Raw genomic sequence first — 24,473 nt, forward strand, 5'->3', positions numbered from 1 at the left:
ATTCGCGGATCTATAAAAAACGTATTTTTTCATTTTGGCTTTCGTTTATTAAACATCACCTTACATTAAAAGCTTCGCATAATGTAAGTGATAATGAATAGCTTACTAAAGCAATGCTCATTAAACTTGGATGATGGACTAATCTTAATGTTTTCAAAAATATTTATAATAATATGTCAAAATAATAAGTAGGTATATTATTTTGCTTATGACAAAAATATAAATTACAGTTTTTTTAAATTTTGATAGAACTTGAAACACTAAAATAAAAATATTAATTAAAAAAATTAACTTCCTATCATTTTATTAATATTTGAAATAATATCATTAGAAATTAATTTCGAGCATATGACCACCACGACTGTTTTTGACGATGCGCATTCTAGACGTCCAATTTTGGGCCATTTTTTGGTCCCATATTATCACAATTAATATGAACAATGTTAGATTTAATAAGTTGATGGTCGCCATCCTGTTAAAACCGTACCATATAATGAGTATAATCCATATTAATAAAATATATCTTAATTATATATATTATTAATGGTCCGGTAACGACTTTATTGACTATAGCGCAAGCTCCGACTTAATTTATGAAGATGATGCTACCAGCGTGTAAACTGCACCAAATGGTAATGTTTTGTTGATGAAAGGATTTTGTAGGGTCGCGAAAACTTTACAAGCACAGTAAGCCAAAAACAAGCATCTTGTTGAATGCAATTTTACGGTAAAACAACGTTTATAAGTTGAGCGAATAGACAACTGATTTTCAAAGAAAATTTGGATACTTGGTAGCGTTGTTTAAGCAAGACTATATTCATGGTGTTTTACTAGACTATACTAGTTATAAATGTCAAAAAATGGGTGCAGTATCCATATATGCAGAGATTTTATACAATCTTACAACTGAAATGTCCTTGTATATGCTCATTTATAGAGCATAAACAAAAACGCAACGGAAATGACGCAGTCGTCATAGAGTGCTCCTAAAATATAGTCAACCTAAGAATCTCGCCGTTCCCTTTAAATATCTATTCCAAAAGTATCATGTTACGCCTTTACTCAAAACTTTAATTAAGATACTTTTCTTAGTGCCATGGAATAATGATCAATCTATTTGCTCAATAATATAAACCACACAAATACTAACTTGTGTTTTCGTTAATGCTGCCCATCACATATGTCACATACGACGCAACCTTCTGAACATATACATAACATCGGGGATAAGATTTGAACGTAGAATTTCCCCTCGATAATCACGGCTTCGTTTGACAGTTAACCCTTTTGTAAAATAGGTATCTAATTAAAAACACCCAATTTCATAAAACATAACGAAAGCTAAAAATATAATTTTAGTAAGTTGTTTCGTATAGTTTATGTTGCGTGTTCTAATTTACCGAAAAGATATTGTAAAGACGCCTCCACAAAGATTCTACAATGTTCTAAAACCAGTAAATCTTTGATAATGGTGTGCGTCTTGGATTTAGCGTGGTAGTAAGTAACTTCTTTGAACAAAAATGTAAGGGAAACAGTAGTAGTCCCCTCACCTTTGCAGAAACACCTCATATATCTTCGCTAATGCTGTCTGTAATTAGATCCTATTGTGTGTGGCTCAGATAATTCACAATCTTCTTTTGAACGCGCTGGGAGGAAATCGAGTATCCGTTTCCCTAATCTGTATCGATCCCAAAAATAATTGTCACACAAGGACACATTTTGCAGAGAGTTTGAATCTATGTAGTAACTCCATAAATTAATTATATTTAATAGTACCTACAGTTTTTTTCTTTGTATAGTTTCTATAGTAGTCTTGTATAGTAAATTCGCTATGACCCGACTAACACATAATATAATATTTATATTGATAGTTATATCTCAAGAAACCAAAACGTATTGCTGGTTCAGTCATTGGTGTTCATCATTTTGATGTATGGGACAAAATCCTGAATATTACCAGCCAAAGAAAAAAAAATGCTCGAAGTTTTCGAGATGTAATGCTGACGATGAATGCTGAGGGTATCCTGGATGGAACACAGAATCAATTATAGATGAAAGTCGTCTATAGTCAGGCCGTGGTACTAAATGGCGTGCTATAATGGTAGTGTTATTCATTTCGCAACATCGAATGCAATGTTATAACCTGTTTGCAGTAAATGAAGATGTACGATAGCATGTTGTATTTATATCAATTATTATCGTACGTATTACAATTTTTTTTTCAATATTTAATTATTTATCATATTGCATCCGAAGTAGGTATACGCAATAACTATAGTGGAACAACTTAACCTTTAAATATTGCAGATTGCGATTTCTTCTTATTATTTGTTATTATTTCCATCTACTTTTACATAAAGCATATTGCATCGTTTTCTCTCGCTCGGCGTTGTTCTAACTAGGTCATATTTTCTTTCAAAACTATCGAACTTCACACGTATGTAGTACTTATTTGTATTGCATTATCATCAAAATTTCGTGCCGCGGCCTGAATATAGTGGGTTTTGGTCTCGATACTCACATCATCAAATGACTGTACTCTGTGTTGTACATAAATCTTATGAATAGCTCTATATTCGTCGTATGTAACAATATATTGGTTGATCAATCAAGATATTGAATAAATATAAATAAAACGTAAAAAATTTCACCGTGGCACAGTTTGCCATGAGCTTTCTTATTGGAAAAAGATGACCGTATACTATACGGTCACCAATTTTATTAGATTCAAAAGGAACGTTAATTTAATTTTCATTGCTGATTTTGGCAAAATTCATGAATTCAAGAATGAAAACCTAACCTAACCTAACAAATAATCCAGGACGTATGTATATCGGCTATTTTCAAAAATTGTTTGGTGTTGGCTTCCTGTGTGAAGTGTAAACCGACAAGAACCGTGTTTTATTTAGACATGAATTTTACGTCAGTACTATACTACACAGAGAGGTTGGACGGTCTTTAATAATTATATGGCCATATATTACCGATACAACATTTCACGGTGAAGTGTGATATGGCGAACTGCATACGTCGAAGTTTCAGGATGCGCACGATATTAGCTTTGTAGCAGAGCTCAGCGATCGTACGGACGCATCACCCTTGGCTGTCATTAACCAGTGCAAGTATTTTTCGGAGAATTTGATTTTCAAATAGGTACATACTAAAAAAATAATTAATTGGCAATATTAAGTTCTTAATTTTCATTGACTGATCAAAATAATTATGTTTAAAAGACATTTTATACTAAAAGTTTGACCCTTGAAATAAAATTAGAAGCCATAAATCAATCATAATTAGAAGTTGAATTTCTTCTGACCTGACAGTATTAGAAAACGGGTCAATAATTATTTAGAAGTTTCTAAAGTTAGTATATAATTATGATTGATTGAATAGAAGACATGCTATTATACCTCGTAATAAGGTTTAAAGACGTTAAAATCTAGAAGTCTATGTAATTATTCCGTAAGTCTAAACTAATGCAAATTTCGGCGAATTAGTACGACCGTCCAGAACCAGAACAAAAATCTAGTAAAATAAATTGGATAATAATATTATTATAATTGGATATATTATATTCATAATCGACCAGGCTAAATCGACCATGAGATGCATGCCTCCCCTTGCTCATTCTACTGATCACCATCCCTAGATATTCACTAACACGTAGATCCGTCGAACTTCATAAGTTCATCAATCTAGCGGGTTTAATTCCTTCCATTGGATATGACTACTATTTATTTATTCAGTAGTTGTTCATTCGACAAACGATATTTTCGACCTTTCACGTAGGTACTTTTGTCTGCTTCTTCTCCCTTTTGTTTTTTTTTTGTTGTATTTCTGACATAATATATACCTATAACGTGCATATTTTAATATCACGTTGCAAAAACTTAACAAACAACTTTGTTTTAAAAGCATTATATTATTACGTATGTAAATGCCAATTCCATTAATAATTATATTATTTGATATTGAAAATTGTTGATTTCTATAAAATATTGTAATAATTGCTGTTAGTTGGTGAGTTCTATCTTTCCAAATTATATATTTATATAAGGACTTTAGAAACAAAAAACGGCAGTTTTAATTCAATAATAATGTCTTATTTCTCTCTTATAGATATGATTTCAAAAAAATATATTATAACATGGTATAATTATATTATTATTATACAAAGAATACTTAAAAAGAAATTTTTTTTTAATAAGACATTTTTATTGACTTTTTCAAAAATGGTAAATGTCGTTTTTGTTTCTAGACCCCACATATTTAATATTATGAAATAATATTAATTTTATATTCATATCTTTTAAAATCTGTTTAATATATGTAATAGAAATTATTAATAATTATCGTTTTGTGTCGTCATGATCTTAGCTAATTTATTTTAACTACTAGAGGAAGGCCCTTTCTTATTGTACATACTCCAATCTTGTCAGTAAAGTTATCCTCTTCAAGATGATATTTAAAAAAATAAGAAATTCAACAGTTGGTTAATAACCTTTGAATTTATATTTGGTAGTTATACAATTAATACGTGACGAACTGATGTTTTAAACGATACAGCGCCAAACATAAGAATATGGCAAGGATGGAGGCAATAATTGGCGGATTTTATGCTCAAAGGACTAATAGCATCCTTCAGTGCTACCTAAGAGATATTACAATTTATAAAAGGCGACAAAAATCCCATTATATCGATGCAATAATTAGTGGAATCACGTGACGAAGAATGACTGAGAACCGCGAAGAGTGGAAACTGAAAGGTGAAACCTTCATATTGCAGTGGATAGATATATTTTCTATTGGCATTGTCCGATACCAATAGGATTATTATAGGCCTCCACAGATTTTTGTTTTTACGAGAAATGGTAGAAATAGCCACTAGCTCAACCTATAAGCTGACTACTGCAAACACAAATTTAAATATAATATGTGTATTAGACCCAGGACTCGCATATGGGACCCACTACAATATAAACTAACGCGAAAGCCGCTATAGATATAGGTATATTATATTTTTTTCAATAAAAATAATAAATAGTTATATTCCGAGAGTACCTTCCATTGTGTATAAAAAAGTCCATCGATAGTAGTAGATAATAGGTATATCAGAAGAGATATTGCTCCTATTTCCATGTCCAATAGTTTATTGGTTAAAAGGGCGGATGGCTTTATTATATGGATGTTAGACCTTTGATCTGCCATTTATTTGTTCTGCCAGAGAGGGTAGCGATCTATTTATGTAAGAAAATCAAAAAAAAATGCGGTAATATTTTAGTAGAACTTTGTGTTTTTTTGTAAATTGAATTCGAAACAAATCATTGTTATTATGTATGAAATGTTTGTCTTATTTATAATTGAGATTCATAAATATTGTTAATATTAATGTAAAAAATCACCATATTGTAAAATGTTGCATTCATTATTTATTGAAAATACCTACATGATTTAATAATCTTTGTTTTGAAAATTGTAAGTTTAATAAAGAACGATACCAAAATTAAAAGTATGGACTCAGTAAGTTATGTACTATTCCATTTACATTATTACAATACGCTGACTGAATGTATTTATAGTGAGTATCTACTAGGTAGGTACCGACTATAGTTTTTTTTAACACTTAAAATTTACTATACCAGTTACATCTGAAATTAGTAGGTAATAAGGTTTTCCCGTTTTTTTTACTTATTATTATTAATTTCATATAAATAAATCATTGATGAATGCGCATATATATACAATACATGCTGAAAGGTGAAACCCGGGTCACACAATAATAATGATTCAAAAACAGTTGGATTAAATAATGATGGTTTACGAATATAAACGACTTTGCAATAAATTACTGGTTTAATTCTATTTACCTAACAAGTGTAGATATCTGGATTAAATATTTTATGAATATAATAATATGTAGATGATGGAAAATTATTTATGAAATCAGAATAAATTAACATATTTAAAAAAGTTAAAATCGAAATTATCGACTATGAAACTTTACAAATACCCTCATGTGCCTATTCAACAAAATATGACTACCTTCTAATAAACATCCGTTCAGTAACTAATGTAGTTGTAAACGTTTACAAGCTTTATCATAATTTTCACGAATTATAATTAATAATGAATAACCAGCAATTACTGATCATCAGTCGACCTTTATTGAATTACATTCAGTTATATCTAGTTACATTAAGAAATTGGACGCATGCAGGCTTGGTATAGCTTTTCCATCGTTTAACGAGTAGTTCTATGCATACAGACCGATTCAAAAAGTTAATTGCATACCACGAGCGTGTCCAGTGCAACCGTCGTGGAAACCATAACTCTATTAAATCAAATCACCTCTGTCCGTGTTCCTGGCACAGGTGTCTCCTCAATCATCACATCATTCATCAAACGTGTAACGTGCGAGTGTCTGCTCAGGGACCAGCTTGAGCCGGACACCAGAACACCAGTGCCTATCATCCTACCTGTAACCTTCCCCTTTAGCATGCACATCCATCATCTTCAAAATTACAGTCCACTGAAAAAGCGCTACCATATTATAATAATTATTTTCCAACTATTTTGACGTAGATCGTAGATTTTACATTAATCAAAAACTCTCGAATAACACTTAACTAGTTTAATTATATTGTGCACTTACTATTTTCATATAGTTGATAAGGCTGTAACCGTGCGGCCACGTGTCTTCGGCGTCACAAGAAAGAGGCTTCACATCAATCTGCTGCGACGTGTCAAGATCGTGGAGAGCTTTCGCGAACAGGTGGACGGCATCATACATCAGCGCAGTTTCCGTCTGAAAAATGTGAATAATTAGTGAAGAAAATAATTAATTACAGGGATAAGTATATGAAAACTTTTCTTGAGTGGATAATAATATGCCTCCTATCTTGTAGGTTCTGCTGAGGTAACATAAATAATAGTCAAACTGGAAACCTTACCCAATGCAGGACATAATTATAATAACAATTTGATTGAATTATTGGCAACGGTGAGTTTGAGAAAAGTATACGGAAAATTGATTGTCGTAGACGTAGAGCGTAGACAATTAAAATCAGACAAAAACTAAGTATTACCTATATAATTTCCGGTATATTGATTATATTTTCTTTTATAAAACATATACAGAACTATGATAAAAGGCTAAAATAACGGTCACCAAGGCAAATGATTATATTGCTTTCGGGTTATTATATTGCATTTTGGCTTAATTTATAAAAAAAAATCTCACTTTGTATCGTGAATATTTTTTACACTGAGATAAAAATAAATGGCTTTTAATTATTTTACAATTAATATAACATTTTTTTTTGTATAATGTGCCAATCGTTATTTAGTTTAGCCAAAGACAATTTATCACGTTAAATTTCAAACACGTAATTTACCAAGGCCCAACGTCAAAACTGGCCTTTTTTATAAACAATTCAGTCAATGTAGAGATTTTTTTTATAATTGGTAACTTAATCCTACCTCAATCACAAAAATCTTTCTGGAATTGATGACACAGCTATATCGCAGAGCAATATCTTCAAAGATCGGATAAAACAACTGGTCCAAGAATGAAGATATGGTCAGATAGGGAAGAAAAATAGGAAAATTTGGAGCTAGGGTCCTACACTTGTAATTTCATTCCAGCAGACTTCAAAAATAATTGCTATATAAATAACTGGAACTTGATTTTGTAAATAACCGAATAACATAGGCAGGATACGGATTCATAGGTAGAATAGGTACTGGAAAAACTTTGTGAAACTAAAAAAAATGATAATTCAGTAATAATTACATAAAGTTTCATACGTAATAACTTTTCCACTTAACTGTTTTAAAACTCTTCATAAAATCAAATATAATGATGATTTTGTTATTATTGCAATATTGACATTTAAACAGTAACTTCTTGTTATTTGCAATCTTCGCGCAAATACTCATTAAGAGTTATTTATATTGAGACCCCAATAAAATTCAGAATATCATTTTATTTTGGTAAACAATATTGAATAGAGTTTTAATAAGGCAAAAACAGCTTAATACCACTTAAAACATTGCTCACAATAAAAAACAATTAACTTAGAATTCTGTGAAACTGGATATTTCAAGTCAACAAATAATCAAATTTATTTGCAGGGTTACTCTTGAACGTGTCACTGTCAAAAACAAAGACGCTTTATTCTTACTTTCATAGTTGTTTTTCTTTAAAATACAGTAATGCTACATTTTTTTTTTTAAATAATACCAAAAACACAAAATATGATTAAATAAAAATTGATTATGTACATGCGATTTTTGATTTCACATTATAAAAATAGATTTAAAAAGCTTCATTCGTTTACTACCTAAATGAACCCCATAACTTGCAGACATAGAACTAAGTTTATCACCGAAAATTTTTGGTGAAATTAGCCATTTGAATGTTTTTGTTTTGTTGTATGTATTGAACGAATACATGGTTTATAAATTAAAACATAAGTCGCCAGACATCTTACCAAGTTATGCGAATAAATGGCCGCAGGAATGCAATTATCGAGGTTTATTTTTCACAATCCGTCTTGCTAAGCGTGACCGATTTAAGACTAATATTTCCCATTAGGGGATTCTTTTATCTACATAGTGGTAAAGTTTTTGTTTTATTATGTTTATTTCTACATCAGTAATAAATGAATCTAATATAACGTATTCATTTGATATTATTACTTAGTATGTGTGTATTTACCTTTTAGTGAGTGCACGTAGTGCCTGAAGATGCCGAATGGTGAAATCCGGGTCGCAAAAAAATACTCAATTTTTTCTAAAAACATACCTATTGCTTTTTAAATTAATTAAAAGTTAAATTAAAATATTAGAAAACCTTTAAGAAAAAAATCCTATTAAACTTTATATGAATGTTTGAAATAGTAATTAAAATAATATATATTATGTTAAAATAACATTTATACTAGTTTGTTAAAAAATGAAAATATTTTTATTAATTATACCTATTGATTAGGTAATAAAATAAATAACAATTTTCATTAGTCACGTGACACTTGCTTTTCCCTCCACCACCCGCCACATCTTCACATCCGTTATCCGGGCATATACTATGGCGTAACGAAGTTAGGCGCTTTTAAAATTTCCGCCGAAAGTGCTCGGTCAATTCTCGATGAGAAAAAAACCTTATCGCTGCGGAAACATTTTAAAAGCTGAGAAATTTCCCCTCGTAGATATCAAGTCGCAATAGCCGACCGGTCCAATTAAAGATCGGACCGACTAAAGAAGCCCTTCTTTTTCAACCGATATATGGAGACACTCCCCAGGATGTGATCGGCATCATGCACTGATGCATTGCATGTTTATCTCATTGCAAAATTAATATTATTAGGTACAATAATTACAATTAAGTTACAATTAATATATTGTATGCATAAATAATGACAGAAACCAGTTGAATCAAAGCTGTTGAATTAATACATTGTACACAAATATATAAAATATCATACATTGTTGGCCAAAACTCAATCTTTTTTTAACTGTCCTGAAATGAAGTGATTTTAGATTTATCGCTTTTTACCCTTTGTGAATAAAATTGTTTTTTTATTGAATTAAGTAAACAGCTCAATAGAAAGTGTTTTTATAAAGTAGTGGACCAGTAAATGAAACAATGTTGTACACTTAACATACAGGTAAAAGAGGCTTGGTTTATATAATATACAAAGTCAAAAGTCAAAATTCAAAAAACAAATGCAATCTGTATGAATTAGTCTGCGTATGGAATGTATGTTTTTATTTTGAATGACAGGGGAGTAATATTAAAAAAGAATGTAACAACATACCTTGATGAATGTCATGTTATCCTGATGTCGGAAAAGCCACATGAAAAAGAAAAGATACAAATATTGATATACAAATAGCAGAAAAGCAGAACAGAAAGAAAAAGGATCAAAAGATGCCTACTTAAATAATAGAATCCATTACGACATTTGCATAAAATTTCTACCGTGAAAATTTACCCACGTTTAATGTTTTTCTTTTTTGAGTTTTCCCTTTTATTTCGCACTCGCAAGTCATCTTACATTTCCCCTCATCATCTAATTGAGTTTCCTGAAACATTTGGTTAACATTGTTAACAAAAAAATTGTGGAGATATTTCTTTTTCTTCTTTGGACGTACATTTTGTATTTAAAAAGTGTCTCAGTCTTGAAACGGAATGAAAATCCTGTTTTGATTAATTAAATATGAAAAATAAAATGCATGTTAAATAATATATTCATAATAAAATGTATTAGGTACCTTCGCTCAGAATATTGTTAAAATTTTCTTTATGTACTAAAACCATCCGTTTATTGTCTCATTTTATCGCAGTATTACCGTGCTTGTATTAAATACTAAGTGGAATAAATTTGAATAACTTTATCAAAAAACTATGTATTTGAAAGCCAAAAATATCATGGTAATATAATATATTATTTGGTTTAACTTTATGGAAAAGAAAAGGTTTGTTTATTTTAAATCATTGGTACGTATAAAACTTTAAATAATGTATTAAACTTTTAAGTTATACGTCCAGTTATAGTTATAAGTCGTGATAAATATAATTTAAAATAGTTGGTAAACATTTTACAGTAAAAATAAATGTCATTTTAGTGCCCTATCGTTTCTAATTGGACATAAGTAACAATTCGAATGGAAAAGTACAAAACTTAAATCAATTAAATTATAAGCATACATAATTTTGAAATCATTGAATAGAGAATAAAGAAGAAATAAAGCAGGAATCTAAACTGCATCTCTTAGGGTATCGCGCCCACGCACATATACCACTATGCTAAAGGAGTCATACTTAATTGCGACAAATTTAAATACTCACTGAAGCGCTTTTCAAACTGAGCTACTATATTGGCGATCGGCTTTTGCGTTTTAAATCAAAGTAGGTATTACTTTAATTACTAACCGACGTCACGGATCACTCCATGATTTTTGTTGTAATTTACTTGAACTTGCTAATACTTTTACATTATTAAAAGTTGAGAATTATTCGTTGAATAAAAAATTGGTTATTTAAAAATTAAATTCTATATTTTTATTCAATGAAAAATGACAAGATTTGAGAATGAAGCACTCTTTATTTAGGATGCAGAATTTTAAAACACTTCAGTATAATATATACTATATATATAACTATAATCATTCTAAACAAATACGGTTCCTAGCAGGATTCAAATCTGCATCCACTGGATTCTACTGGATCTATAGTAGAACCGAAGAAGCACGTTCGCGCGTTCGTTAGTGAATCTTTGTCTCGCTGGGCATCGCAATTTTTTTAACAAGTTTTTTCTCATAGGTATACATTGCATCTGAAGTGTTTTCAACTTATATAATATTATGTTAAATTAATTTGTAATTCAAACAAGTTTTATTTACAAAGTATTTAAATACGAAATCGGAACGTTAGGTAAAAAAAACCACATATATTATATTTGACTAACGTGGCAGTAATTTTATCAGGTTACAAATACTGTATTCTTATATTGCCGAATCGTATTACGTTATCATATCACTCCGGATGTGTGAATGTATGGCATGTGCAGACAATTCTGGTAACTCGGTAAACTTTATCAGCTGAGGCGGTTTGAACATCCCCAAAATAATAGGCGTGGCCTAAATTACATGGATGACGTATGGTTTTACCTTGATATATTTACTTAATGAACCCGAATTCCTGTGGTATTTGGATTAACAATCTACCCACATGTATTGTCGAAGGATTTCTCGCACGATATTATTAACTTGGTTGAAATTAATTTGAAATATGAACTGATTGCTTAATATTTGAATATTTATGAAGAAACTGCGGATTTTAGACCCATAAACCATGTGTATTGGATATTACAGAAAATAAGGACTAATATTTTAATTTAAATTAATAAAAGACGCAGAATTTACTCAGTCACATTCCAATTCCAACAGTATAATATTTAATTATGGGGTAGTACCTGTCCATTTAATATTGAAAAAAATCGGTGTGTGTATTTATGCACGCGCGTTAGAAGTTAAACTTCTTTGGCGTAAAAAAACAAAAACAGAACTTGTAATAACCTAGATACTTCAACTAGCTCTTAATTATCTTATTAAATTAAACACTCAAGAAAAAGGACCGCTTATTGGAATGCTGTTGGTTTATTTCTATACATTTTAACTTATATTACTAAATTATATGATTATTTATCGTTGTTTTTATTTTTAAAGTAACAACTACCACTATGACGTTAAAAAGTTCGTTTATGTAAGGAATTGCAAATGGCCGACAATAATAAATTTGCTGCCTAAGCAACGGAACAAATCTAAACTGTAATATTATACTGTATAATCGTCACGATTGTAGTATCATACTGTGGCGTAAAGATAGTTTGTTCGGCTGGTAACCGAGCAATCGGTGGTTCGAATCCAATCGAGTGCGTTTATTTTTGTGTGCAATACCTATCTTTTGTCAAACCAAAGAATACCACATGTATACACAAATCCTACATATTATATATATATATATTGTTTTTCCAATGAACTGTTACTATAATATAATATTATCTATTATTGCTTATTTATATATAAATTTAGTAGTTTTATATATAATTTAATAGTTTTATATAAAACTTATTTTGTTAGGGGTTTAGTCCCCCACAATAATAGTTTGGCGGTCTCGTTGTAAAGGGATGAGACCGCTTTAGGGGTGACAGGTATAGAGATGAAAGTCGTACTGGGGGTTATAGCTATTGTTGGTATAGTTCGCATTTGGGAAATCTGTTGGCCGCTGCATTGTTGCAACTTCGAAGCGTTTTAATGAACAAGCCCGAGATAGTCGAACCCCAAAAAAATATGTCACACCTGTAGAATATGCTCACTGTAGATGCAACGATTGTGCGATAGTTAAATGACTTGCTAACGTTATCGAAATAACGCTAATAAGGTCCGAGGTCGTTTTCCGCTACAATAGTATGCTTAACTAGACATTAACGACATACAGAAAAACTGTAGAATGTAGTATACGTAAACATTAAAACCATAACTGGTGATATAAATAGGTTAGTTGTTCTGTCACCTTCGATGAAGTAGGTCCCAGCTGCAATTTTCGTCCAAAACGGGCTTCGCCGTAAACCCAGTCTTTGACAGCGCGTTGAATCTCGGGCTTGTCTGGATCCAGGAGTCTGAAGGCGGTGATGTTAGTTCCTCCGTACTTGAATTCGTCCAAATCTACGCTATGTAAATCCTGAAAAATAAGAAAAATTCATAATGATAATAAATTATTACTTATATATTATGTTATATAAAAATGCTTAAAAATATTATTTTCCACCATTAAACACAACTAAAACTTTTAACCCAAATACTTTTTTTTCTAGAAACTAACATTTTATGATAACTCAGAAATTAAAAAGTCAAGAGATTTTAATGAAAAATATTTAGGTACCTAATCATTCATTAGATCGATAGATACAATTAAAATATCATAAAGAAAAAAATCACAAGATTTGAGAATTTAACATTTATTGAATAATTCCTAGGGTTGCTGGAAAAAGTTGGTAAGTCGATAATTTACGTATTTAGAGTTAACAACGGATAATGTGTCTACATATATTCAAATTCAAATCCTGTGACTGTTCTAGGACTTTTTCAGTTACCTCACCTTCTTCCAACATACACTCTTCGCCACTAGTGATGTATGCTAGAAAAAAAAATAAAAGTCATCCGATATACAGAACATGCAAATAAAGCACAAAGAAACTATCTTTATGCCTGATTTTAGAAGGGCATGTCAAACTTCAAACTGCAATAATTACGCTATAACATGATTTAGAGACTTACCAACTATTGGCAGTAACCCTAACATTTATATTTTATAAATATTTGAAAAAAAATTTCAAGATTTTTACCATTAAGCTTATTTCATATATTAAGTAGTATTTTCAAATTATACATGTTAACTAATCAGTGACTTAATAATATATTTTAAAGTTCTGTAGGTGCAAACATAACATATTTTTTTGGAAAAAAAATCTCTCGCGAACAACCATCGATACTGATACCAGGTATCGATAACTTTTCTTTCGTTATGACAGCCCTATATATAGAGTCATCCATATATGATTATCACACCCGTGATGATATCATATTATATGACTTAAGTGATTTAAGTTAGATGGGTCAGAGGGGTCTAAGCACCCGGAAATCGTGGAACTGTGTGATATGTCACTTCAATAAGCTTCTAGGGATTTGAGCTTTGAGAATCGATGTCTCAGCCGAATCTAAAGGGTACATTACAAACATTATAGTTCGTGAGTGAACATGGCAGCCATCGGTGATTGAAGTAATAAATCATGAATCAGCTTTACGTGGCCGGAACATGTATTCCAGATGCCACCAGAGATTGTGACACTGCATATCCTTGTGGTACAAACTCAAGGGGTCTGTCGGCGTGATCGTTCTTCCTCACCCTGTAGCAATGTTACAAAAGCGAACTACGTACTACAACAGGTCTCACATGACGGGAGCCACGAGATTTGACGATGGATCGATGGAAGTGACGCGACTTTGTACTTGGCCTATGCCCCAATACTGAGGCGTGACAGGGTGAAGTAAGTAAGTAGCAGTGTAGTACTTACACTGAATTAATTAAAATTAAATTTCATGTTTCATAATGTTGTTTCTAGACCGACGAGAGTTTTGCCTTAATAAAGAACTTTTTATGTTTTGTTTGAATATACGATCCATATTTGGATGTGCGAAATAAAAATTGTTCTACATCCATTTGGGACCGGAAATAATACTTTAATGCAAAGAATAAAACAAAAAAATATAAACACAAAAGAATCTCGCAGCAGTGGAGTACAAAAGTCGTGCAAATTTATCGGCGAATCCGTATCGTTATGTGTAGGAGTAACTCATATGCACAGTGGCGTGCGTCGAGTCGTAAAAACGGCCAGAAAGAGGCTTTCACATTTGCATTTTAGCAAGTTCGCAACATTTTTTGCGAAAGAGTACTGCCAAAATATGCGCGACGTTTCCTCTTTGCAATATGCGGATATCCAAAAGACCGCATTGTGTATTATTTAACATTATATTGACCCGCGCAATCCGGAATAAAAAAGTATTGAACTACGCAACTTAGTGGTTTTGATTTGAGCAGTATTCGGTTTAAATACAGAAAGCTTATAAAGTTTGAAAACACTAAGAATATTTTTGAAAAAAAAACGACACCTAGCAGGATGCAAACCTGTGTATATTCAATATTTAATTTAATATTTAAATTCGATTCCATGCACTAGGGCTAAGGCATTATTCTTGTATCCACTGGAGTGGATGAGATAAAAATCGTTTATTTTTGTAATATTGACAATGGTTTTGCAACCGAAATAAATATCGAATTGTCAACAAACCTGTGAAAGTTTGATACTAGCAACCCTTTTAAATGTAGTTTAAATTTTTAGTAGGTATTTGGTTTTTCAATCATTATATTTATTGTGTACACTCTTTTGTGCGTTGATGTTTTGAGTTCGTTGCGGAAGCCACTCTCAAGAGACAATATTATAGTGAAGTATTATGTTAGGTGTATGAATGTCAACTGAATTCTTTTTCACAATTAATATTTTTTTATTTACGATATAATAGTAATGTAGCATTTGTTATTGTTCAATTCTCAGGGGTCATTTGTAGTGAATCCCATGTGATAAACGTAAAAGTAGGGCCACTACGGTAAACAGATCAGAATTAAAAAATAGTACACCAATACCACTCAAGAGGCTTGTTTGCAGTAGACCAGAAGGTCAAAGAAGGGTACGAAAACCTAGGTTTTTATGGTTGGGCTAAATAAGAAGGAATACAGATTTATTGGGAATATGTCAGTGAATGGAGCTTGTGTCAGACAGAGAAAAGTGGAGATAATTTCTGGTAGCGATGTGGTACCATTTATTGTCAATAGATGATATTATTATAGTATAGAAATTGGGGTATTCGGTCATGTCCCTAGGAAAAGTGCAGCCCTTAAGCAAACTTGGAATGGCGCCCCTTTTAATTTTTAGTTTTAAATTGTCTGAAAATTTGTTAATAATTTACTTATCCATTTTATTATTTATTTTTGGTAATCTTAAACAGATAAATACACCAAATGTCTTTAAAATTACATACGCACCATCTATTAACAGTTAGAGTATTTCCACGATACTTATTCTCAAATAATGGTAGTGTGTAGCGGACAGACTTGGAAGCATCCTTTCAAATTTTTTCATTGGGTGATAAACTGCCATTGCAATATGTATTATAATAAGTATTAGCATACAACAATAGTTATATTGTCAGAATTTAGATTATCTTTTAAACTAAATGTCAATACTTTAAAATGAAGCGACCGAATCGTCTGCTTCATTGAAAACCGCCACTGCTTTCAAAATTTATATATATTCGCCGCCCTTTACAACATGCCCTACGCAACGCATGACCTGCCTATCTCCATGGGACGTCACAATGTGTATTCGTTTTTTTTTTTAATTTCCATGACAATCATTTAATTTATTAATTTAAAGTTCTACATAGTGTTTCATTTTTATGCAAAATATCTTAAATATTGTTCATTGGCGGAGTTCAAAGTGTTTAATGGGAGAAAAATTTCAGCGAAGAAAAAGTGCATGACTAATGACCATATGTTTCGCGAAGCAGCTCGTTCAATACGGGATTTTTAATCCATTAGTCCCGCGTTCATTGCCCGGTTTGGCCTTGTGCCATTTTCAGTGCATCATTTATTACTTTTAGGGTGAATTAAAAATTCCTTAGTTTCCGCCCCGCTAAAAGGACTTGATGGCAATTTAATTGTGAAATAGTTATGCTAACAGAATAACTGGATAGACCGCACTGGTGTAAGTGAAAAAAAACAATTCGGTTTTCCTGCAGACTATAGTGGATTAACTTTGGCTTTGATGTGGTTGTTTTTTTAATTAGTAAATTATAAAAGATATTACGTAACACTAAAACCACACAAATTTATTTTCTCTTGTATTATTTTAGAGTAACCAACTGTAAAGCCTATAATTATTATTATTATCGTCTTTTTAATATATCGGTTATTTGGGTAGGTGCCTCATTAGTTAAACGGTTAAGAAGAATGACATAAATTTGACAAATTAAGTAATTACATTTTTTACAGTACTTATATTATATATTTAAAAAAATGCCTATCTACATCAATTCTAAGCTCACTGTTTTCATTATGTTACTGTAAGTTAATAACACCTCATTCCATCAAAAATAAACGGTGAAAAAAAAATCGGTGTGTGTACTTATGTACGCGCGTTAGAAGTTATACTTCTTTGGCGTAACAAAACGCCGTTGGTTTATTTTTATACACTTTAACTTATATTACTATATTATATAATGGTTTCTCGTTGTTTTTATTTTTAAAGTAACAACTGCCACTATGACATTTAATAGTTTGTTTACGTAAAGAATTACAAATGTCTGACAATAATAAATTCGCTGCCTAGGCAACGGAACATTTCTAAACTATAATATTATACTGTATAATTAATTCGCTGCCTAGGCAACAGAAAAATTTTAAGCTATAATATTATACTGTATAATCATCACGATTGCAGTATCACACTGTGGTGTACTAATAGTACGTTCGTCTGATAACCCAACAATTGGTGGTTCGAATCCAATCGAGTGCGTTTTTTTCTTGTGAAAAAATAAATTATGTGTTACATGTCACACGCCAAAAATACACTCTGACCTGTTTTTCCAAACGCGCCTAAAGAAGTATAACTTCAAAAAATCTATATAAATTTAGAAGCTCACTGTTTCATTATGTTATTGTATTATTAACACCTCATTTCATCAAAAATAAACTGTGAAATGAATACTTTTTTTTCTTTTATTTTGTTAACTGTCAATTCATGATGAAACTGCATTGTATTGTTGTTTTTATTCAATAAAACGCAATTTTTTGTAGTACTTATTCCACTTTTAATCAATAGTGGACGAAACCAGTCCTAATCTATTGATTAAAAGTGGAACAAGTACTACAAAAAAATGCGTTTTATTAAATAAAAACAACAAATAAAAACTTATTGTATTCAAACTTTCATTTTGTGATTTACCTTATGATTGGTTTTAATATTTTTTTCTCACAAGCATCGATTTTAACATACGTGACTTCAAAATATAATTTGTGTTTCCCACAATTATTAATTTAAATATTTACTTGGTTCTATTCTACGATTATTTTTGAAAAAGTACAATAAAAACATTATAATTTACATTACTGAATTTGTTATATATATATTATATAAGTTGTAATGCTCACCCATAAATAATATAATTAAAATGTTAATTTTAATTTTGATGATTAAAAGCGCGTTTGGAAGGATTGAAGCTTCACTAGTGCCTTGCGTTTATTCATATTAATAATAATATGTTGGCTTCCACATATTATGCGTACCGTACATCAAAATCTTCTCTCAATCGCTTACAGATTGATATGTATGCATAACAATAATCACATAGTTTTGAAGGGTAAAAAAAGGCACGTTATAAATTATTATATTATAATATATTATTAACTGAGCATACTGAACTACTTTGGCTTTTGTTTAAATTTTGAATATTTAAGTTATTTGATTTAATTTGAATACACAATTTTTTACTTACTCATATAACCTGCCATCAAATTAATACAATATTGAATATTATCTATAATGATTATTATGTATGATTAATGATACATTATTTATGGTTTCTCACCAGAGACGTAATTAGGTAGCTGTGATAATCTGACATCATTCCGATTTGCTGCGCCTGTTTCAGGACATCATAGATCCTCTCCGTGGTGCAGTCCAGCACTATGTGAGATTCCGCTGAATTCTTTATCTGTTTCAGCAAAGGTCTGTGGACAAAGATAATACAAGTTGTTGAAATTAAACAGAAACATTTAAAAAAATAAATAAAAAAAAACTAATAAGACGTGTCACCTAAGTATTTGAACCTGGTTACTAGTTTGATAGGCAGGTCAGTGGTGACCTCTAGTAGTGACCTCACCAGAAACGCCAATGCCTTATGCACTGAACAACGAGACCTACTAGCGACGGCGGTTCTGGTCGAAGTTAGCATACATGAATGGTTTATAAATGACATATTAAAAAATGGCTACCGGAACGCAGTTATCGAGTTCAATTTTTATCTTTGCTTATCCGACCGGTTCAAACGTGATATTCATCGTAGGGAGACTTTTTGGCCTTTTGGGTTTGCCTACAAACTTGTATGTTTTAGATTACGTTTAATTAGTTAAAAGTTTTTTTTAGATCATTGTTGAGCAATCGATGACCTACCCTGCCGAATACAAAATAAATACAATACAATTATGATTACAAAATAAATAAATTAATGACTAACTTTTAAATAAAATAAATAAAATTACTAACTTCTAAATGGGTCATATTATTATTATTATGTGTGAATAATAAATGAATGTCGATTATAACCTTTAATTCAGTATATTATAATATGTAGGTATGTATTGACAGAATAGAATTAATTATCACAATGTAAGTATGTCTATAACACGAAACATTTGATTAATAATGTATTAGGACAAAAGGTCTTAAGCTATTCGCCATAAAACATAGGTCAAACGAGACGTAACGCACACTTAACCGGAGTACCGAATCGGCGGTTAAGTATTCACGGTATGTATGTACACTTAATACAATCCCTAGTTCATAAAATATTCCCTTTAGGCACTCTCTCCACTCATTTAGGTCGCATCCTTAGTGAATTTTACTGCATATAAAAAATTTAGTGGGGTCTTCGAGAGAGTACCCACACCGCAAGAAAGTTTTCAATGAAAAAGACAAGAGAAAGGGAGGCTGTCAGACCGGATCCGTGAAAGATTATAATAAGCTCAGCGCAGATTATACATTTTTAAAGCTTAGGTTTTTTTACAGCTTTAAAATTTTTTCGCTATGGGATATAAAGCTTTCGTCTACCTGCAATTTATTAAGTAAAGAAGTTTTTAATTTTGAAGTGAAAAACTTTGTTGGGATCATCGCGGGGGCTATTTCAAAGGTGGTTTTATATAGATATAACGTCAATATTTTGAAAATTTTAAGACGAAATTATTAACCCAACCGTTACTGTGAAGGGTGGAGGTAGGCTGTTAAGATCCACCATAAATAGTGCACAATAAACTTTGTTAGTCATACGTATTTTGTTTTTATTGAACTAAGACTACAATTATTTACAGATGGAATTGGTTAGTTTTTAAAAATCAAATAAACCTTGCCTAAATCAAATCATAGTAGTTTTGGTATATTTTTGGTGAAACGACAAAATTGTGCTCTTTTTACTTCATATTTATGTGTTTCGATTGGATTAATGATACACATTACACATATTGATTGTTCATTTTTTTTAAATTCATTAAGCCCTGCCTAAGCTAAACTATAGATAAAAAATATTATTCTATCTACAAAATATTCAAAGATGTGTATGATTTAATTGCATAATTTTAGATATTTTATGGATAGACGGGTATTTTTGACTATAACCTATCTATTATGGCTTTGTTTTCGCAATGTATAATAACAACTAACCTGGTTGTACTAACTAACTAGGTTGTAATTGTTGCAATAAGTGGTATATTTTAACAGCACCTCTCTTGCTGCTGTTCAAATATAGCACTTATTGCAACAATTACAAATATCTTATTGTAACTGTTACAATACGTGCTAATACTTTGATACAAACCTACTCTAAGTTTAATAATATTTATCATTTTATCACTTTAGCGGTCGATAAGTATAGAATAGACCAACTGATTATTATAAGACAATGTTGAATAAGTACTACATGCTGTGTAATCAATAATTAAATAATTTTATTGTTGTGTTCAAAATATTTTAATAACAAAAACCATTTATATTTAAAAAAAATATTTTTGTAGATTATATCTGTATTATTAAACATATTTCAATATATAATATACATATGTAATTACAACGACATTTTCTTCCGTTGTGTCATAACTTATTTCAAAGTAAGCGACGTACAAAGCCTCAGCAAAATCCAATTTCACTAATTGATATAAGCGTAAAGTAAGCTCAGTACACTGTGTAACCCCATGCAGGCGAAAGATATCAATCATGAACAATTTGGGAAGAGTCTCAATCACTCTTGGCTCTTCTAGGAGGGAGAATATTCTTACATTATTGCCTCACTGCCGTGGAACAGATTCATCACAAACAGGGCGAGTATCTTTTGACTTACTTTGTGTATAAACAAACGCCATCCTCTTGAGTTAGCGCTACTCGGAACATATTGTTGGGAAATTGTAAATAGTAGACAGGTAAGTGCAGTGACGTATTAAGAGCTTTTTTACTACCTTCATATCAACTTAACTAATTATTATTGAACTCAATAAATTGTTTGTACTGTAACCTACGAATAAAAAAGAAGGAATGAGCACAATATGTACGAATCACGGCAATCAGAAAGAGGGGCAAATATGGCCAACATTGCGTGATATACAAACATAAAATACACAAAATTACAAACGCATACGCAGTTTATATGCACACGTACAGACCACGTGATATTTGCTTACGCAAAACCGTCGATTTCCAAAATGGCGAATTTGGTTGCCCGTTTTTCTACTGCAATGAATCAGTGTGTTCCTTCCTTTCTTTTTTTATTCGTTTACTGTAACGTTATGACTAGCAGGCAAGTTGCCGCGGGTACCCTTATTTCACACTGTACGGTTTTAACCGTACGAAAAAAATCGAACAGTAATAATCCAAATCGGCAACAAGTTCACGCTCTTTTCACACTACACGGTTTATGCACGGTTTTTGCCGTCACAAGCTCAATTTGTGGTTGAGTGTTGTGCTGTGCCGTACGATTTAAAACCGTCTAATGTGAAAGCGTGCATTAGGTCACGTACACAACTGAGTCATCGGTGGCCGTCCGGGCGCTGTGAATACAGTGTTATGGACGGCTGCTATACGGCACCGTTTCGGTTTTTAACCGTCGCCGTGTAATATTAAAAGAGCGTCTTCTTCATGCCACTGAAAGAATGTCGCCGTTCGATTAGTTGCCATACAGTCAAAACCGTATAATGTAAAGAGTGTTACTGGCTAAAGACCGTCTCAAAATGTTGCTAGACGTGACCATAAAAATACGGCTAATCTGAATATATACAGTTTGGATTATAACGCATAGCGTAGTGACATAATGCAATCGGTATAGCGGGATAATCATATACTATCGCATCCAGAGGCATTTTGACCGCTTCCTCTCATAACCTGTAAAATTTTTGTATAAATATGCTGAGCATAAACCAATGGTTCTGTTTGACGGCATAGTTGGTAGTGGGAGAAACGCGGCATTTTAATTGCTCGTGTAGAATGGCCATGATACGAGATATCAATTTAAGGTTGGGTGAGTTTAAGACTTAAAGTTGAAAATTGATCAAGTAGTTACAATTACGATTATACACAGTGAGCCTTGCCCATTCTGTGGTGTCAAGTTACTACAACTGAGTGCTTTATATTTTTTTTCCTTTTATAATAAATTACAAATGCTGACATAATAATTATTATTATAAATTTATATACGTTACTGAAGTAATTATTTTTTATATACCTAGTGTTATTCCGTGTAACTACTACGGCAACGCAATGTAACGGCTGAGGACAGAATGGAATTTGTTATCACGGTAAGAGAAAGGTTAAATAAAATATGAATTTTATTTCAACAGAAAATGTTATTTAGTTAGTTGAACTATATGATTTATAATAAATATTTACAATAAATTAAGTGTGTTTAAATCCAAGATTATGAAGGTAAGGTCAACATAATTCAGCAACGTAGTAAAAATTCGATATATACAATATGTAGCGAGTAGAGAGTGTATATTCTCGAGTATACGCATGGCGTAGGCTTATCAACATTTATTTGATAACTGTTTTCACGCAATCAATTTATGGAGAAATTTACCCCTTTCTTCTCCCGTTTGGCTATCACAATATCTTTTAAAAAAAATGCAGTACAATTTTTTCGGAAAATATAAATATAACCGTCAAAAAAAAATATCGAAACAAATATTAGACCTAGTGAGATTCAATCACATATATCAGGCTTACCAAACGAGTGTTTTAACGAATAAAATATTACCGATCTATGAGATAACAACGATATTATGATTTTCGGAAAAGGCAGGTGGGTTGATAAGATGTTTACGTTTCAATAAATCATGAAAATAATATTTTTCTCCCAGAGACGAATCATAAATAAACATCACCTACAGAATACACCTTCACAATAAATCTAGATATATCCCAAAAGCCTTTGAATAATGAATAATTGCTTAAATGGATGTGACATCGGGACGTAAGTGGGCGCCGTTTATGTGAATATATTCACGGCGGATCAAAGGTGTTTTGGTAATCATGGCGTCTTAATGCGCCACTGCACTAAAATTCCATGCCACTTTCATCCCTCACACAACTGTCTTGCATAAATCTTCCCCTGTGGCTTGCATAAATCTTAGTCTAGGGCTCTTCAGCGTCTTAGCAAAACCTCTCCCATCCCCCACAGCACTTTCGATAGATCAGTGCTCGAAGTTGAAAATATCGATTTTAAGCAATGGAGTTTGTGAACTGCGTAGAGTATATCATATAATATTATAGTTGTTAAGTTTACGAGATCATAATTCAACAGTTGTGCGGGATATGGGAAAATTATTCAAATCGTAATATTTTTAACGTGGGTCGTGCAAATTTCTTTTAATATGTTATTCCATTAAATTTAAATGAATTTAGAATTTATTTACTTACATGAGACAAAAAATAATAATTATTAAGTCAAGAAATTCGTAACATAACATGAAGACTAAAGAAAATTAGTGACATTATTAATGATTTATACAAAAACAGGGTAATTAAAAATACAAAAAAACATATCCCGTAAGCTTAGTAGAGTGTTTCTCAAAATTTATAAAATGATGTCCACTTAAACTCACCCTCATTTAAATAGATTACAGTCTTCTTTCGACCATGTCCAATCCTAATAGGATCATATGGGCCTCCACAGAGTAGAGGTTTGTATTAGCAGAATTCTGATTTTGCTTTTACGATAAATGGATGTCAGCCACTTGCTCAACTTATTAGGTCCATATTCTGGCTCATACACAAATTGAAAAACAATATGTGTACTTGCCAGACCTAGGATTCGAACCTGAGACCCACGACGCTATAGTTCGATGCTTAAGCCGCGCGACCATCGTGGGATCGAATAAAATAGAGTTGAATAGATTTATCGTCCTTTTAATTGGCATTACCAATTGGCAGTTTTGTTCTGCAACCTAAAACAACAAACAACTGATGCTTCTAATTTATATGGTACTAGATACACTGTATGTAATAATATGTTAAAGTATGTAATATTCAAATTTT

The 24,473-nt window shown here is 31.5% G+C and overlaps 1 protein-coding gene across 4 annotated transcripts in view; it reads right to left on the bottom strand.

Annotated features, from left to right (window-relative positions):
* The window catches only part of KaiR1D (Kainate-type ionotropic glutamate receptor subunit 1D), a 545,285-nt gene that overhangs the window by 77,195 nt on the left and 443,617 nt on the right, over positions 1-24,473 (bottom strand). For all 4 annotated transcript variants that reach the window (XM_085942313.1, XM_085942314.1, XM_085942316.1 and 1 more), the window contains 4 exons: positions 18,769-18,910; positions 13,079-13,246; positions 9,819-9,839; positions 6,653-6,805 (listed from right to left, as the gene is read on the bottom strand). In XM_085942313.1, coding sequence (XP_085798439.1) covers positions 6,653-6,805; positions 9,819-9,839; positions 13,079-13,246; positions 18,769-18,910 — 484 coding nt within the window. The remainder of the gene's footprint in view (positions 1-6,652; positions 6,806-9,818; positions 9,840-13,078; positions 13,247-18,768; positions 18,911-24,473) is intronic.

The sequence above is a fragment of the Rhyacophila brunnea genome, unplaced genomic scaffold (assembly GCF_057557595.1).
Source record: "Rhyacophila brunnea isolate RB1 unplaced genomic scaffold, BYU_Rbru_1.0 scaffold_14, whole genome shotgun sequence".
NCBI lineage: Eukaryota > Metazoa > Arthropoda > Insecta > Trichoptera > Rhyacophilidae > Rhyacophila > Rhyacophila brunnea.